Here is a 17,133-nt window from a genome sequence, read left to right as displayed (position 1 = left end):
TTTGAGGGAGGGGGGAAATAAGAGGGCAAAAAATTGTTGTATATGAATACTCTCCAGGGACGTCCCTCGGGGTGGGGTGATTAAGAATCTGCCTCCCAACACAGGGTACATGAGTTTGATTTTTGGTCAGGGAACTAAGATCTCACATGGCACAGGGTTTCTAAGCCATCACACCACAGCTACTGAGCCTGCATGCTTCAGAGCCCGTGTGTCACAAGAAAAGCCTTCACATTGCAGTGAAGACCCAGTGCAAAATTTAAAAAAAATTTTTTTAAATAAAAAAAAGACTCTCCACCTAGGATTAGGGGAAGCGCATTTCCAGGGGCTGGGGCAGGGAAGGAGAGAAGACAGGGGCACTACTATATTTTGTTCACATACAGTATATATTTTTAGTGCTCATATATTGAAAACTTTACACAGTGAATACCTGTAGCCTCTGGCCCACCCCTCTCCTTCTAGACACTTATATCCATGTCCCAACCTGCTTAATCCCTGGTGCACAAAGATGTCCAGTGCAGCACCCACTTTGGGTTTTAATGCAAAGCCTGTCCTTCAGGAGGATGCAATAGTATCCAGCAGAGGCCTGGGGAGGTGGGCTGCCCTCACCGGCAGCACAGGCAGGTCCCAGCCTCTGGCTTCACGTCGCTCCCCATCACCTTTCCAGGCCAGTGTGCTATTGGCACAGGTCTGGCGTGGAGGTGCCCGCAGAGTGGAGGGTGGGCTGAGAGCTCAGGCCTGGGAATTGAGGGTGGGGGCTGCAGAGTAGCGCTGGCGGGCATGCTTCTCGCAGTACAGCTCGTCCCCCACCCAGAAGTGCCCTCGCATCTTCAGGTTCAGCCCGCAGTCAGCACAGGTGTAGCAGCCAGGGTGGCGGTACCGCCCCTCCTGGATGCGGACGGCCTGGTTCCTGCAGGGACAGGGAGGGGATAGCCATTAACCTGGGGGGCAGGAGGGAGGGACAGGAGTGCCTGGCACAATGCCACCATTCCCATCCTCAGGGAGCCTGGTTCCCAGCCCAGAGCCAGGACCCTGGAAGGTCCCAAAATCTCAAACACTTGACTCCTCAGGTCTACCCTCAGGGAAACCCCAGCCCACACCCACAGGACCCCAGTTTTAAAGTTATTCCTCCCCCGCACAAAGGCAGACAAGCACCATCCTGAATCTTCTGGGTTGTTAACAGAATAGTGATTCTCCAAGTGCAGTCCCAGGTGCCAAGACCCACAGCATCGTGTCACCAGGGGATGAATTGGAGATGCAAATCCTGGGGCTGGGGACCTCCTGAAGGGGAAATTCTGGGGGTGTTGGCTGAAATCCCTCAGGGGCCCAGCTGCAGCTCTTTGAAAACCAAGGTGTAGGATCCCCTTTCTCGGGCATGCACAGCAGGGGTGGGCAGCCTCCCATTCTGCAGATGAAACATGGAGGCCAGGGACTTGCCTAGAGTTATTTGACCGTCAACACTGAGCATGGAAGAAATTTACCAGGAAGGTGGGATGGCCAAGGCTCAATTTTCCAGAGAATGTTTTCTCTGGGCTACATTATCACGCCACCCACTGAGAAAAAATGCACCTTCCTCCGGAAAAGGCAGCCTAAGAGCCGGAAGAAGGGAGTAAGAACAAGATTTTCCAGGAGGAGGCAGAGCAGATCTCCAGAGGCAGTGAGATGATGATTGGAGAGAAATCAAAAACAGTAGCATTTCTTCCTCCTCCAGGAAGGCAGGGAAAGAAATGGAGCAGGAGGAAGAGACAGCAGGAGAAAGCCCGTGCAAGCATCCCAAGAAGGCTAAAACGACCCCTGAGCCCATCACAAGTCCCCTGTGGCAGCGCTCCCCCCAGGGCCTCTGGCTAGTGGGTTCACGCAGAGCATCTGGGCCCTGCCCTCCCCATCCCAGGCCCTGCGCCCCAGGCCGCCAACACTCACGCGATGCTGGTGTTGCACTTCTCACACGTGTGGAGCTTGGGTGGGCTGGCCAGAGCCCTGGAGGTGGGCAGGGAGGACTGCAGACTCAGCGAGCTGGGCAGGTAGGCAGGTGTTCCACCTGGACAGGGGGGAGGACAGACAGACACATCAGAGCTTGTCCATAGCAGCAGCATCAGGCTGTACTTTTTTTTTTTTTTGGCCACAAGGCATGTGGGATCTTAGTCTCCCAACCAGGAACTGAACACGCACCCTCCTGCATTGAAAGGCAGAATCTTAACCACTGGACCACCAGGGACGTCCCCAGGCTGTATTTTTGATGCTCACTCCACCTCCACCAGCACCAGCTCCAAAGAAACTCGTTGTCAGAGGCACACTTCCAAGTGGACCTCAACGTAACCGTGGGTGTGAGCGGGGGTCATGGAAGAAGGAGATGATCATGCCAGACCCTTGGCTGAGGCTGGTCAAGGGCAGGGAGCAGGTTCAAGGCTGAGCTACCCAAGCTAAGGCAGCCTGAGCAGCGTCTGTGCTCAGTGTCTGACACATCAGACCAAGCAGGCGGTTCCTTTCTGCTGATCCAGTCATGACATTAAAGACATGGTAATAACAGATAATAACACACACCATACCACCTCTGTGCACTTTTCAAAGGGCTCTCATGTGCATTATGGTGTCTGAGCCTTGGAACAACGTGAAGATGAAGCACAGATGTTACCTGGCAGGTATGGTCCCTGTCTACAGCTGAGGATGCCAAGACTTCAGGGGTAAAGTCACCATCTGTCTGCACTGCCCTCACCGCCCCCCACCCCGCCTCTCTCTGTGCCCCCTTCCAGGGCATGCTGAGGCCTTGGGGTGGTGATGGACACACTTTGCCCTCCTCCCCACCTCTCTCTGTGCCTCCTTCCAGGGCCTGCCAAGGCCTTGGAGTGGTGATGGATGTGCTTTGCTCCAAACCTTCTTACCCTGACTCCTTTCCCTCTGTGAATACCTCCAGGAGCAAAACGTCAGACTTGGAACCAGTTACCAGGTTCAGTTCAGTTGCTCAGTCATGTCCAACTCTTTGCGACCACATGAATCGCAGCATGCCAGGCCTCCCTGTCCATCACCAACTCCGGAGTTCACTCAGACTCACATCCATTGAGTCGGTGATGCCATCCAGCCGTCTCATCCTCTGTCATCCCCTTCTCCTCCTGCCCCCAATCCCTCCCAGCATCAGAGTCTTTTCCAATGAGTCAACTCTTTGAATCAGGTGGCCAAAGTACTGGAGACCCCTCCAGTATTCCTGCCTGGAGAATCCCATGGACAGAGGAACCTGGCGGGCTATAGTCCATGGGGTTGCAAAGAGTCAAACATGACTGAGTAACTAACATTTTCTCTTTCACCAGGTACCAGTGATTCTGCCGATCAAATACTTCTGACAGTCCCATCATTCGTCCCCCTGATACCACTGCCGAGGCCAGGTCCTCCTCATCTCTCCCCTGGAAGGAGGCAGTGCCTGCCCCGCCCATCACACACAGATATACACACACACACACACACATCCACTTCCCAGAATGCTGAGCAGCCAGTCTGCCCAATACACGGAGTTCCTCGGGAGTAGAGGTGGGTCCTGACCACCTTTGATTGCCACATAGCTCAAGGCTGGTCCACTGGATGAGTCAGTAAACATCTGATGAATTAACAACTCACCCCTGGCAGGAGCCCATACCTCTGTTGCCTACTTCGGCCCCTCATGTATCCTCTGGCACTATTTAACCCAGCCCTCCTGGGTTGGGACACTCCTCAGCCTGGATGCAAGGCTTCACAGCCAGGACTTAACCTCCACAGCCCTGCTCTGTGCAGCCAGAGTCCTCTTGATCCCACCCAAAAACCCTCTGGCTCAGACCTCCACATTCCACACAGCTCCCGGCCACCATCTTAAGGCCGTTTGTGAAAGACTTGATCTTTCTTCAAGGGCCAAGTCAAACCCTTCTTCCTCCATGAAGTCCTTCATGGAGACCCAGGGCCCACCACCTACCTTTACGGTTCCCTTGGCACTTCCGTGAACCTAGCCAGCACCTTTGGGTGCACCCCAGTAACCCCTACCAGACCAGAGGCTCCTGAAGTTCAGGGACGCTGGCTTCTATAAGTCAGAGCCTTAAAAAATACTGATCTAAATGCTAATTTATTAACACATCTGGTCAGCGGTTCAGAGTGTCCTGGGGGAATGTCCTCCTGCCCGAGCCCCCAGCAGCTCACCTCTCTCCTCAGCTTCTAGGGCTTCCTGCAGGAGCCGGAAGGAGCTGGACTGCCGGGGGGCCATTCGTGCCTCACGGTTTTCTTGCAGCATTTTGAAGACTTCTGAGTCCTCTCTCAGGAGGTGGCTTTCGCCTTCTGAGGCTACACTGCAGGGATGGAGGGAGCCAGCCAGGAGTGAGAGGCCCGTGCCCAGGGGTTAGGAGGAGCAGGAGGGCAGAGAAGATTGGCCCGGGGCGGGATAAAGAATTCTGGGGGTCAAAGGGAAGCCAACTTCCCTTTGGGCTTACAGAGCTGGGATCCCCCACCCTTCTCTGGGAAACCTGACAGTCTCCTGTTGCTCCCAGACCCTCCAAGATCCCACCCCTCCCTCCAGACCCCAGTGGTACCTGAGCCTGGGGCTGGAGGAACAGGGACCCGGGGAGGGCGGTGGCGGCAGTACCAGCACCGCTGGGTCGCCAGCAGGGCTGAGGCTGGCCTGTGGGAAGGAGAGGCACCATGGGAGGAGTCAGCAGTGGGGCTCTGGGCCAGCACACCCATCTGAGCGGCCAAGCTCAACTGTTCCCCAGGCCAACACCAGGGGGCCCCCAGCCCTCGCTGACCGGCAGGCTCCCCCTGCTGCACCAGCAACCACCAGCAGCTGCTCCTACTGGGTCCGAGAAGGGAGGGAGGCCAGCACCCAGCTCTGGAAGGGTGAGCTGCTGCCCCAAGAGGAACAGGCACGGGACAGATTGAAGACGAGCATGTGGGGCCACTGTGCAGGCTCCTCTGCCATCTCACGCATTGTGTTTGCAAAGATGTTGCACACTGGCGCCGGGGGAGGCAGACAAACAGAGAGAAACTAACCTGACCCTTTTGCAATGAGGAAAAGGAAACATAAAGGGCCAAGACCCTTCTTGGTGTCAGAGTTGGGGCCACACAAAAGTCCCGTCTCCCTCACGTGCTGGGGGAGATCTCTCCTCTGATAACACCAGGGTCTGGGCTCACCGGCCTCTCCCGACTGCCCTGGGAAGTCTGGCCCTGCCCCATGGAGCCTTGAGGAGCCAGGCCTGTTTGGGGCTCACAGCAGAGTCCACTGCTCAGTGTGTGCTTGCCCTCTGGGCCTCTCACACCTGTTCTCTACCTGGAAATCTTGCCTGTAGTCTCCCTGTTGCTCTGCTTTCTGGCCTGCATCTTGCACTCTCTCTGTAGCCATCCCCAAAGGAGAGGAGAGCCTCAGGGACAACTAGGCTCGCCAAGGCCAGGCTGAGGGCAGAGTTTCCCGGAAAGCCAAACACTTTCCATTTTAAAATTCAGAATCAGGGATGGGACTTCCCTGGTGTTCCAGTGTCTAAGACTCCAAGCTTCCAAAACAAGGGGCCCAGGTTTGATCCCTGGTCAGGGAACTAGATCCCACATGCCACAACGAAGAGTTCACATGCTACAACAAAGATAGAAGTTCCTGCATGCTGCAACTAAGACCCAGCGCGGCCAAATTAAATGCTTTATTTTAAAAAGTTGGGGCGGAAGTATGGTGTCAAGTGGGAAAACTTCATGACTTCTTAAGCTGAAAACAGAAACTTCAGAGCCTTTAAAAAAAAAAAAGCCCCTAAGCTCTCACTGCACCGGACCCCCTGCACCAGCCTGCATTCTTCTGTTCCTCGGATTCTACAGTAAGGAGATTAAAGGTCAGCAAGGAAACTGGCTGGTCCAAGTCACTCAGGGAGTGGGAGGCTGGGCTAGGACCCCTTGCTGGGCTCCTGGGTGCCATGCAGTCAATTGACAGATGGTGAGGCTATTCCCTTAGGAAGGACAGCCAGCACCAGGTACTCAAGAACAATGTTCATCTTGCTGTCCCAGAGAGGCCAGCGTGTGCCCTGCATGGGGGCACTGGCCAGCAGGGAGGGAGAGCTGAAATCCACCCTGGCTCCCTTTGTAGGCCATGTCCTCATGCTGGCCAGTGAAACAGGGGCTGTTTTTACTTCATATCTGGTCACCCAAGAGTGTGCCTGTTGAGAAGGGGGCAACTTCTGGTTTCCGAAGGGCACCATAAGGACTGGTAATGTCCTACTTCCTGAGCCCAGTGATGCCTTAGCCAGCTCGCGAGCCAGAGACGAGGCCATGACCACTGCACCCTGGGGCAGTGGCACCTCGTCTGTAGTCACCTCTGCCCCCTTCTACCTGACAGACCACCTCATCCCCAAGGTGGTGGTGGTTTAGTCACTAAGTCGTGTCCAACTCTTCTGACCCCATGGGCTACACGTAGCCCACCAGGCTCCTCTGTCCATGGGATTTCCCAGGCAAGAATACTGGAGTGGGTTGCCATTTCCTTCTCCAGGGGATCTTTCTGACCCAGGGATTGAACCCACGTCTCCTGTGTCTCCTGCACTGCAGGCGAGTACTTTTACAAGTGAGCCACCTGGCAAGCCTGAGCAGCCCAACTCCCTGACTTGGAGCAGCTTCACCTTTCCCCTCCCTTCCCTCCCTCCCTCCTCCCCCCCGAGGCACCTATAGGTGACACTTCCCTTTACCAAACCACCTTTCATCTCCAAAGCTGTTTATCTGCTCATCAAGAGCTGTCAATACTTAGCCAATACTTCTCAAAATGTGTTGCGGGGGATGTTAATAACTGAGTGGTGGGGGGAGTGGATAATGGGTAACCCCAGGAGAAATTCTGCAGTTAAACAAGTTTAGGAAATTAATAAAATTAAGCATCTTTCTCACAGGACTTTTCAGAGCCTTGAAATGGCAACCCACTCCAGTGTTCTTGCCTGGAGATTCCCAGGGACGGGGGAGCCTGGTGGGCTGCTGTCTCTGGGGTCGCACAGAGTCGGACACGATTGAAGTGCACAGAGTCAGAAGGTGCTCAAATGCACGGGTGGTTCCCAAGAGGGAGCTATGTGTCTGGTGACTCCACCCCATCTGACCACAGCCTCACTGTCGTAGACCAGAATGCAAGTTTCACGGGGTTAGGAATTTCTGCTTTGCCACCAGTGTATCCCTAGAGCCTAGAAGGGTGCCTGACCAAATCAGCTGCCCCACAAATATTTGTCGAAAGAATGACAAGAGGCCTCAGGATCAAAGAAGGGAATTCAGAGCCTCAGGTCCAACTCTGAGGCCTAGAGAGTGGAGGAAGGGGGCCTTGTCCAAAGTGACACAGTAGAGGTAAGACTAACCCAGGTCTCCCTGCCACCCCGCCCAGAGCTCCTCTTCACACCACATGGGTGGTCCTCAAATCTGTGTGTGCAGCAGATCCCTGAGGGCTCCTGAGAACTCAGATGGGTGGCCCCACCCCACCCAGGCCCTCACCCCTGTCTGATCCAGTAAGTTTAGACTGGGGCTTGAGAATCTGCATTACCAACAAGTTCCAAGGTGCTGCTGCCGCCACTTTGAAAGCCACTCCCCATCTCATCTGCCTCTCCCCTTTGCCCTGGTTGCAGACACTGGGAGGAAGGAGGCCAGGATGGACCAAGCTCATCCCTAGCTGGTCTCAGCCCGTATCTCTGTGGAGAAGGCCCCCAGGCCCTGACACGCCAGGTCTTGCTCCTACCGCTGCGTTCCCATCTCCCCAGCTCATCATCTCTAATCCGAAATCTACCTCTGACATCCAGCAAAATTCCTGACAAAGCCTTCTCAGGCCACCCCAGCCCACACTCAGCTGTCCCCTCCCAGAACGCCTCCTGCTTTTATAATTAAGACCATACCGTTCAGTGCTTAATTGTTCCAAAGTTGTTTTGCATGTCCCTCTTATCTCTACAACTATGTTTGAAATTCCTTAAAGATGGTGTCTCATTGAATATATACATCTCTATGCCCAAGTTGCATGGAGGGCCACTGGGCAGGCCCTGCAGCAGGTCACCAGGGAGCCCCTACTACGAGGCCTCTGAAAGACCCTGCTCTGTCCTTCTCCAGAGCCCCCAGTTTCTAGCACCCTCCCCCAGCCGTCTCCAAAGGCTCTGCTTTCTGGAATGCAGAATCAACTTGAGGTAGGATTCCAGCAGCTGGGCCTCATCCCCTTCACCCCAAAGGCTGGACCTGCCCCCACAAACTCTGCCCCCAGCAGCTGTGGCCAGGACTCTTGGCCGCCTCACTCCTCACCTCCCCACCCCTGCCCCTGGAGAGGAGAAATACCACCAAGGGGTGGGGGTTGGGCTATCACTCGTAGACAGTGGGACCTGGGGGGTCCTGTCTGTCAGACAGTGGGACCAGGAGTAAAAGGCTGGGGAGGGGGGGAAAAACAGAGAATAAGCCATAAGCAACTCGAGTTGGAATCACAGTCCGGCTGGTGGTTCTCTCTTGGTTCTTGGGGGCTGAGTCAGAGGACGAAGAGGGGGGATGGGTGATGGGAGTTGGGGGCAGGCATGGCGCTTGGAATGGGGAGGAATGTGTTCAAGAGATGCAGCCAGAGCCAAAGGGAATCATCCCAACAACAGCAGCAAAACTATTTCGGTCCCAGCCCAAGAGAAACACTGGAGAAGGGAGGAAGCCATCAGCAAGGAGGAGGTGGCAGCGAGTAGGAATGTAAGATGCAGAAGGCGAAGGCCACCTGGGTCTAGCCAGCTCAAGGACTGCTCCCTCACCAGAGCGCTGGCCTCCTAGCTCTGCAGAGGAGCCCACCCATTGCTAGACCGCAGTGCTGACTGCCCAGGTGGGGCCAGCTACCTGCGGCCCTACAGGCACCACTACCAACCAACCAGGTATCCTCACCTGTCGGCTTCCAGGGCAGCCCGCATAGTCCAAGTGGTCAGCAGAAGCAGGTTCCAGGGAGTATGCTAGGCTCTGGAAACTGCAATGGGGAAATGGACAGAGAGTGCCTGGGTCCTCTCTACCAGGCTGCCCTAAGAAAACAGAGGTGACCCCCAGAGCCCCCTAAACTCAGCTTCAGAACTCTGAGAGGCTAGCCTCCACCTGTGGATGTGGTGCCCACCCGCCGCGCTCACCTGTGGCTGGTCACCACCTCTCCAGTGGGAGCCTGGGGGCTGGTCAGGGGCAGGGTGAAGAAGGGGCTGCATGGCCGGGGGCTGAGGGAGGCCTGGCTGTCAGTGTGTGTCCTCCTGGAGCTCTGTGGAGAGAGGGGCCTGGAAGAGCAGGGCTGAGAGGAGCAAGGGAGGGGCCCCCATCACTTCAGGGTGTGGGGTCCCCACCACTTCAGGGTGTGGGGCTCCCAGCAGGAGGCATCGTCCTACCTGGAAGCGAGTGGCCAGCACTTCCAGGGAGCTTTCCCCGTTGGCCTGCCCGGGAGAGGCAGCCTGGGGCCTGAAGAGAAGACAGAGGGAGGTGAGTGTCACCGGGGTCCTGGCACCTCCACTAAGCTGGTAGGGGCTGTAGATTCCAGCTGTGCCCACACTGGGTTCTCAAGATTAGGAAAATGTACAGAACATTCAGACGTCGGGTAGCTAAGTCTCAACTTTACCAAATTCACAAGTAACTATCATCAATGACCACCATCATCTCTTACAGCAGAGGACAATTCGGCACTACAAAGCAGAAAGGACACCGTTTCAGCAAGAAGTCCGATACATTCCAGTTTCTAAAACCTCCAAACAATATCACCCCCCTCCGCCTTGCCTTTGTTTTTCCTTTTCTTCTCTTTTGGTGGTGGTGGGGGAACATTTCACCCAAACTGTATCACCAGTCAGCATCAGTTTGTGGATCAGTTTGGCAGGGGACAGCTGACTATATATAAATAATCCTTTATCTTTCACCCCTAGAGAAACTTAAGACCAGAGAGAGAGAGAGTTGCCAAAATTCCTAAAGGGCAGCAATAGCTGGGCCCACTGCCCCCTTTTCTCCAGGGGCCTATCCCCCCACCAGCTTAGCCTTTGAAAGAATCACTTCTCTGCCCCTTCTGCAGGCTACCCCCCATAAAACAGAGGGTGGAGCCAGCCCTGTTTCCTGCCAGGGAGGGAGCTGAAGGACATAAAGAACAAGGCAGCTCCCCTGCCAATCACCAAGGCACCCCCAACCCCCAGCCTCAGCTCCCCAGGGACTCCCCTCCAGTGGAATCTGACTGGAGCCTTGAACAGGAGGTGACTGGAGGACTGGGAGCTGCTGAGGGTGAGGGATGGGCCCACCATGTCCCACTACACCAATCCTGGAGGTCTGACCACTTCCAGCAAGGTCAATAGGAACCTTAGTCCCCACACTCCGTGCCAGCCACAGCCTCGGCTCTTTCCCAGGGGAGAGTTTAGGGCCTGAGTGAGGGGAGCTTGGGCTCTGGCCCCGCCCAGAGCACCACTTCCTGCCTGGGGCTTCTGAGTGCCTGAGAGGTCTCCAGGGGCTGGGGTGTTGGGAGAGGTTAGGAGGGGTTTGAGCAAAAGAGAGAGGAGGCAGGGAGTCTGGAACTGCCCCCACGTGGAACTGGAGGAGGCCTGGGGGTACCACCTCTCTGATGGGGCTGGTCCCATCCAAGAAGGACGCGAGAGGAAGTGATGGTGTCAGCAGCTCCTTGCCCCTCCCCCACCCCACTCTGCAGCTTCTTGTGCATTTCGGTCCCCTCCCAGATGCCATGACCCATTCTCTACCCTCCTCCTCCAGGCCCCACTCCTGTAAACACTCAGGAGCCAGAAGTGGCACGATGTAGGCACTAAAGGCGCTGGGGTCATGTGAGGTCCTGGCAGCCAGCATCCCCAGCACTGGAGGGGCAGCAGAGGCGAGGAGAGGGCATGGAGCCCCGGCCCAGAGGGAAGCTGCTGGTGGAGGCGTTGGCAGAGGTATAGGAGGTACCTGACTCAGGTTCAAGACCCGCCCAGAGGGCTCTCCTGGCAGGGGGATCTTCCAGCATTCCTGCCCTCTGACTCACTGGGACGCTCCACCCCAGGAAGCCACCTGTCCACCCCTCAACCCAGCCCAGGGTTTCAGGCTGAAGACCCAGGAGTCTGGGAATCCACCTTCCCCAACAGGGTCCAGAGAGGAAATGGGGAGCCACAGGGGGTTTCTATGGGGAGGGAGACCCCAAACTCCTCACCATCCCAAGATCAGAACAGAGGCTATTGGAGGCAGGGACCCTGGGGACCCAGCCTCAGGCACACCTTCCTCCTCTTCAACCCACTTCATGCCCACGCCCTGTACCCCACACACTGGGAACCAGTCAAACCCGGGCATCCAGGTGGCTGATGCCAGCCTGCCCGACTCTGACTGTACACCCGACTCTGGTTGGGCACCCAGTTGGCCTCAGCTGTCCTGCTGCAGCCCTAGAGCCCCAGACCTTCCCACGGATGAGCCATAGTGGCTCAGGCAGGCCAGACTGGAGCCGAGGGTAGGGGGTAAGGGCAGTCATTGTGCAGCGGGCTGGCAGAAGGCAGAGCGATACTGGCAGGCCCAGTGGAGGTGGAGGGCCTACCGGTCCAGCTGCAGCCTCAGGGGTGAGGGGCTCTGGCGAATCTTGCTCTGGGCCTCGGCGTGAAGCATGTCCTTTGCACTCTCACCGTTGATGGACACAATAATGTCACCAGGCCGGAGGTCAGCAGCCTCGGCCTTGCCCCGCTCAGTTACCTGGAGGGGATGAGGATCAAGTCGTCTCAAGTGACAGGTGGGAATGAGGGGAGGAAATGTCCTTGTCCAGCCCAAGAAGCACAGAAGCTGCCCTGCACCAGGCTGGCCTACATATCTCCCTTTAACATCACTCTCCCTACCCACCCAGTGTCCACCCAGTTAATCAGCTTATCCCCTCCTGGAGGGGTCCAGAAGCTGGAGTGGCAGCCCCCCCCAACCCCTGACCCCAGCACTGGGATTCTAACGGGGCCTCTCAAAGAGTAAGCAAAGGCAGAATTTCAGGAACTGTGCTTGAAAAGAGCCCTGCTTGTGCAAAACAAATCATGCAGGTGCTGCCTGCCCAGGCCTCCTGCATGAACACTTCCTGGCTGGGTCAGGGAGAATCACCAAGAGCTCAGGGCGCCTCTCCTACTAACCACAAAAGTGGCTGCCAGTAGGTATGGGGTCAGTGACCGAGGAGAAAGAGCAGGCCCTGCACTGGGCCCAGCTCCCTTTCACTCCCTAGAAGTGGCCATCACATCCTCATGGCAACCTGGTCCCAGCTCTGCCCCGGCCAACAATCTCAGAGACAGGCCTTGACTCCAGAACAAAAAAAAGAGAAAGGTGACTGTGAGGACTGGACAGACAGGGATGGCCCTGACTTTGGGGGCACCTCCCCGTCTCCTGGAACTAGCACTCACCTTGGTCACCATGATAGGTGTGTGGAAGTCCCTGCCCCCAGAGATTCGGAAGCCCCAGGGCGCTGGCCCCACCACATCCACTGTCAGTGCCATACCTGAGGCAGAAAGGATGGAGAGATGGAGCCGGCCCCTCAGCTCCCCAGGGGGATGCTGTGAAGTGGAGGCGGGGTGTGTGTGACAGGTCCCCGGAGCAGCCAGTTAGGGGCTGAGGCGGGGTGGGGAGGCAGCGGGTGGAGGTTGGTAGAGGAAGTGACTAACCTCTCCCGCAGGCCTCAGTTCCACTTCCCCCCACCCTGGGAAGTCAGGACTCTGAGTTTCCCCCTTAGCGTCTGTCTTCAGCAGAGCAGCTCCCTGGAGGCAGGCTGTTGGGGTGCTAGACACCGGTGCTTGCTGAGAGCAGGCGGGCAGGCAGGGCTGGCAGGTGGTGGATGTCAGCACTTCCTCTCCCCTCCTCCACTATCAACGCTAAGGGCCCCTAGTGCTGGCTTCCGGTCCCCAAACCCGACTGCACAAGGTACTTCCTCCCCGCTCTGGGGGAGGACAACACTCGGGGAACAGAAAGGGGTGGCACCACTGCAGGCTTTCAAGTAGCTGGCTGGGGGCCTCCCAGCTGCCTACTGTGCCCCTGGGAACGTGGTTCAAGTGGCAAGACAAGGCTTCCACCTCCCCCAGTGGCCTGTTGCCCTCCCAGCCACTCTTGGAAGAAGGACAGGCTCACCTGCCAAGCTGGGCACACCCACCCCCAGGCGCTGACCAGCAGGGTGAGCTGACGGATGCTGCCGCGGAGCTGGGGCCACAGGATTCCCATCCAGGGCCCCTCCACTGGGTAAGGGAGTGTCCCTGTTGACCAGGCCCTTGTAGGATTTCCTGACCCTCTCGTTCTGGAGTCAGGAGCCAACCCAGGCAGGAAGCTGTAATGCCAAGCTGGGCCAGCACACTACCAAGCACCCACCCTGGGGCTGCCTTTGGGGAGGCCCATGGACTACAAACCCTGCCAAAATCTATCAAGCACACTGGGACCACTTCCTGTGTTTAGGAGACTGGGGAGAGGGTGCCCGGGCAAGTGAGGCTGTCTGCCCGCTTCTCGACCCTTCGACCCTTCGGCTTCCCTTTTTGCGCGGGCCCAACCTCTTTGTCCCCGGCACAGGCCCCAGGTCGGTTGTGGCGGCTCGCAAATGCCTTGGATTCCCAGACCTTTGAGCTGGTCAGTGGACTCCGCGCCGGGGCAGCGAAGAAGTGCCCAGCCCGTCGCCCCGGCTCGCCCAGTTCTGGCGCCTTCTAAGCTCTGAAACCAAAGTACCGGTGCGCCCGGGGGTTGGAGTAGGAGCGCCCGGGAGGAGAAAGCCCAGCTCCAGGTGGGGAACCGACCGCAGGCGAGGCTGCGGGGAGCGGCCGTGCGCAGAGAGGTTCAGGCGCCCAGGGAGCCGCGGGCGCACAGAACGGCCAAGGCGCCGGGGGCCGGAGAGGACGCCAGCCATGCGCCCCGAGCACAGGTGGGAGCGCTCACCTGGCTCCCGCTCACCTGTCGGGCTGGGCGGCAAGGCCGGAGAGCGAAGGGAAGGGAAGGAGGGAGGCGAGGAGAAGCCGCCGCTCCCGCCGCCGCCGCCGCCGTCTGCCTGACTCTGGGGAGAGCCCGCCCGGGACTCCGGGACCTGCCTCCACCCATGTGATCCCAGGGCCGCCCCTGCCGCCGCCCCAGCCGCCGCCCCAGGCGGGGGAGGCCGCCTCCTCCGCGCAGCCCAGCCCCGGCGCTGCCACCTGGCCCGCGACCGCTGGGGGCCCGGGGCTACTCTCTCCCGAGAGCCCCCTAGAGGCTGCAGACGTCCTCTCTGGGGTAGCTCCAGCCTCCCGGGGACAGGAGAGGCGTTCTGGTGACGGGCCCGGAGCCCCACTTCGCAGACAGCTGAGCCTGCTGACCCCCGAAACTCGCCCTCCTTCCAAGGGACTGGGGCGGGGACGGAGTGGGGGAAGGTCGGCTGGGTCTGTCTGCGGTCCGCCTGCCTGGCTCCTCCGCCCACTCCAGGCTCAGATGCTGGCGCAGATGCAGCCCTGACACCCACAAATCCCAACCCGGGGGCCGCACCTCCGCCTCCTTGCCCCGCCAGCGCGCTGGAGGGGCGGTGACTACCGACTGCTGTGGTGCTTTGGCTGCGCAGAGCTTCTCGGCCTGAGATGCACCGCCAGCCTGCTCCACTCAGGGCAACGTTCCAGGCCCAGTAGGAGATGAAGAGGGACTCCAGCTGGAGGTGATCGACCCCTCTCCGGGACTACACACATCCCTCGATCTTGTGCGCTGATCCCCCTTCCATTCCTGACTGCCTCCCTCAGCCTCCGGGTCGCCCCTGCCTGGGGCCTGCCTCTCCCAATAACCACTACCAGCCCATGCTCCCCTGCGCCCCCAGCCCTCTGCCAGCCACCTGGGTCCCTGGCTCTAGGGGTCAGGAGAGGACAGCCAAGGAGGACACCCCAGGTGTCATCAGCTCAGAACCATCCAGCAAATGGTTCCCTGTGGAGCCAAACCAGGCAACCCTCACCCTGGGAAACCTCAGGACCCACCAGAGCCAGCTCTCCTATCTCCCGCAGATCTCCACTTTACTCTGGGGGCTCAGCAGTAAAGAATCTGCCTGCAATGCAGGAGACCCCGGTTCGATCCCTGGGTCTGGAAGTTCCCCCGGAAAAGGGAGAGAATACTGAAAGAATACTTCAGTACTCTTGCCTGGAGAATCCCATGGACAGAGGGCCTTGGGGGGCTACCATCCATGGGGTTGCAAAGAGTCGGACACGACTGAGACTAACACTGTCAGGCTGGCCTGTTTCCAGCACAGCACACCTGTAGGCACAGCTGTAAGTTGCCTGTGTCAGGTGTGAGTCATTCCCTCTGAGTTCCCTCTGCAAGGTGTGCCCTGACTCCCCCACACACACACACCTACCTGTGTCCTCCCTGGACCAGCCTGCCTCCAGCGCAGCTACCTGCCCATCCTGGCCTCCCACAGCTCTGTCTGGGTGTGTGTAAGCTGCTCGCACACTAACAAATCCCAGGCCTCCCCGTGTGGCCTCTTTGCCTGATGCATCTGTCCTGACTCCCAACTAGGCTGGAAGCCCCTGAGGGAGCTGGAAGCTGTGAGTAGGACAGGTACTGCCTGGGGCGGGGCTCACCCGCAGACCTAACTGCAAATGCCAGATCTGTTCTACCTAGCTCTGTGACCTCGAGCAATTTCCTCGGCCCCTCCCAGCCTCAGTTTTCTCTTTATCAGCTGGGATGATACACAGACTACGCTCCTGTTGTACACACTCCCCTCCTCATAAAGTTGCCTGTTCCTTGGAGGGCTGGGTGGGTTTTGTTTGCCTTGTTGCTCCATTCCTGGAGTCTAGCACAATGCCTGGCCCCCTCAGCAGATGCTCCAAGAAATTTTATAAAAGGGATATTATTTGAATGATCTAATGGATTAATTTCCCTCTCCTTGCCACCCACTCCCATCCTGCCAGCTTGTAACAGGGACTCGGTTTTGCACGTCTTTTGGCTCAGATTTTGCCTTGGATAGACTCTAGAGAGATCTGCAGGTTCATCAGAAGGATTTCTGCTCTGTGATTTACAATCACGAAACTCACTACAAAGAGAAAATCAGCCGACCCTAGGGCACATCCCTATGGAACAGAAGGTGGACTGTTCTGCCCTCAGCAACTCTCTGGTCCTCTGGGCAAGTCACTCACTTCACTGGGATAAGCACCCTAGTGACTTAAGGTCCTTCCTGGCTCTGACCCTCCCCCCGGCCAGGTCACCCCTCCTACCTTGTGCCAAGTCAAGGCAGAAAAGGAATCATGTATAGGCAGGGTGTAGGGTTAATTTGCTGCAGAGGCTCCAGGGCCCCACCAAGGAGAGGGTGTGGATTTGGTATCTGCCTTAAGGAAAGAAGTCTCAACCCTGAGCCTTTCTGAGGGCATCAGGCAACTCAAAGGAGATGGGATGGGCAATCAAGAACAGGCTAGCAGGTTCATGGGGAAGGGTCACTTCCATGGCATGGGCTGGGTCTGCCACCCTAGCAGCAGACCATGGTGAGGACTGGGGTGGATGGAGCACTGAAAGCACGTCTCATTCTTCAGGCTGCTGTTTAACCATCACTGAAGCCCAGGCCACACCCAGGCTCAAGGAACCTGCCAGGGACTGGCCACAGCCCTGTCATTCACAGACCTCTCCCACCTGTCTTGACAGAATTAGGAACCATCACCTCTTCCCACCCACCTTGGGTGGGGGTGCCCTAAGTGACAGGCCCAGATGACATGATTGCCAGGAAGAATGTGAGAGAGGCCCAGCCCAGGCCCGCCTCAGGGACCTCACACATGACCTTCCTTCTCCAGGGCCTCTGGACAAGAACTGCCCGGGCATTTGGTAGGCTGTGCAGAGAGGCAGCAACAATCATCAGACCTGACTTCACCATTTTATTATGATGTGACCCAGACAACTTAATTTCTCTGCCTCAGTCTTTCCTGCTGTAAAATGGACCTATAACCTGCCAGTTGGGATGCTTACATCAAACAACATATGGGTAGCACCTTACACTTGGCTCATCTCTCAGCAGTGGCCAAGGAATGGAGCTTTCCTTCCTAATGAGAGCAGCCAGGCCCAGACTGTGCCCTCTCAGGCACCACCAGGCCCCAGGACTTTGTCCTCGGGCCAGAAGATTGGCCTTGGCTAGCTGTGCTCCACCACTCCCAGCTTCCTGCCATCAATTGCTCAAAAACCCAAGCCCAAAAAAGAAAGTAAACAAACACATGAGAGCGCAGAGAAAGAAAACATGAGGAGCAGAGCAAACAGAAATGTCTAGTTCAGCAA

At 57.4% G+C, this 17,133-nt stretch overlaps 1 protein-coding gene across 2 annotated transcripts; it reads right to left on the bottom strand.

Annotated features, from left to right (window-relative positions):
* Positions 1–410: 410 nt before the first annotated feature.
* PDLIM2 (PDZ and LIM domain 2) lies at positions 411–13,897 on the bottom strand. Of its 2 annotated transcripts, none has more exons than XM_052645132.1 (10): positions 13,825–13,897; positions 12,303–12,397; positions 11,471–11,622; positions 9,315–9,384; positions 9,069–9,220; positions 8,836–8,914; positions 4,539–4,627; positions 4,153–4,298; positions 1,918–2,035; positions 411–907 (listed from the first exon to the last, which is right to left on the bottom strand). In XM_052645132.1, the coding sequence occupies exons 2-10, from the start codon at positions 12,393–12,395 to the stop codon at positions 730–732; spliced, it is 1,077 nt and encodes a 358-aa protein (XP_052501092.1). In that variant the 5' UTR covers positions 12,396–12,397; positions 13,825–13,897; the 3' UTR covers positions 411–729. The 2 variants fall into 2 exon arrangements, with proteins under 2 accessions (XP_052501092.1, XP_052501093.1); XM_052645133.1 differs by having other exon boundaries at positions 9,069–9,190.
* Between the last annotated feature and the right edge of the window lie 3,236 nt (positions 13,898–17,133).

This window comes from Budorcas taxicolor, chromosome 8, assembly GCF_023091745.1.
Source record: "Budorcas taxicolor isolate Tak-1 chromosome 8, Takin1.1, whole genome shotgun sequence".
Taxonomy (NCBI): Eukaryota; Metazoa; Chordata; class Mammalia; order Artiodactyla; family Bovidae; genus Budorcas; species Budorcas taxicolor.
Note: the sequence above shows the minus strand (reverse complement) of the source record. Positions and strands in the feature narration are given on the sequence as shown.

Excerpts from the sequence above, each read along its gene's own strand:
- PDLIM2 (XM_052645132.1), bottom strand. The coding sequence starts at position 12,395 with ATGGCACTGACAGTGGATGTGGTGGGGCCAGCGCCCTGGGGCTTCCGA. Across the intron at positions 2,036-4,152 it reads CCTAGAAGCTGAGGAGAGAG|GTGGAACACCTGCCTACCTG; the intron begins GTGAGCTGCTGG and ends CCCCCTGTCCAG. Across the intron at positions 908-1,917 it reads AAGTGCAACACCAGCATCGC|GAACCAGGCCGTCCGCATCC; the intron begins GTGAGTGTTGGC and ends CTGTCCCTGCAG.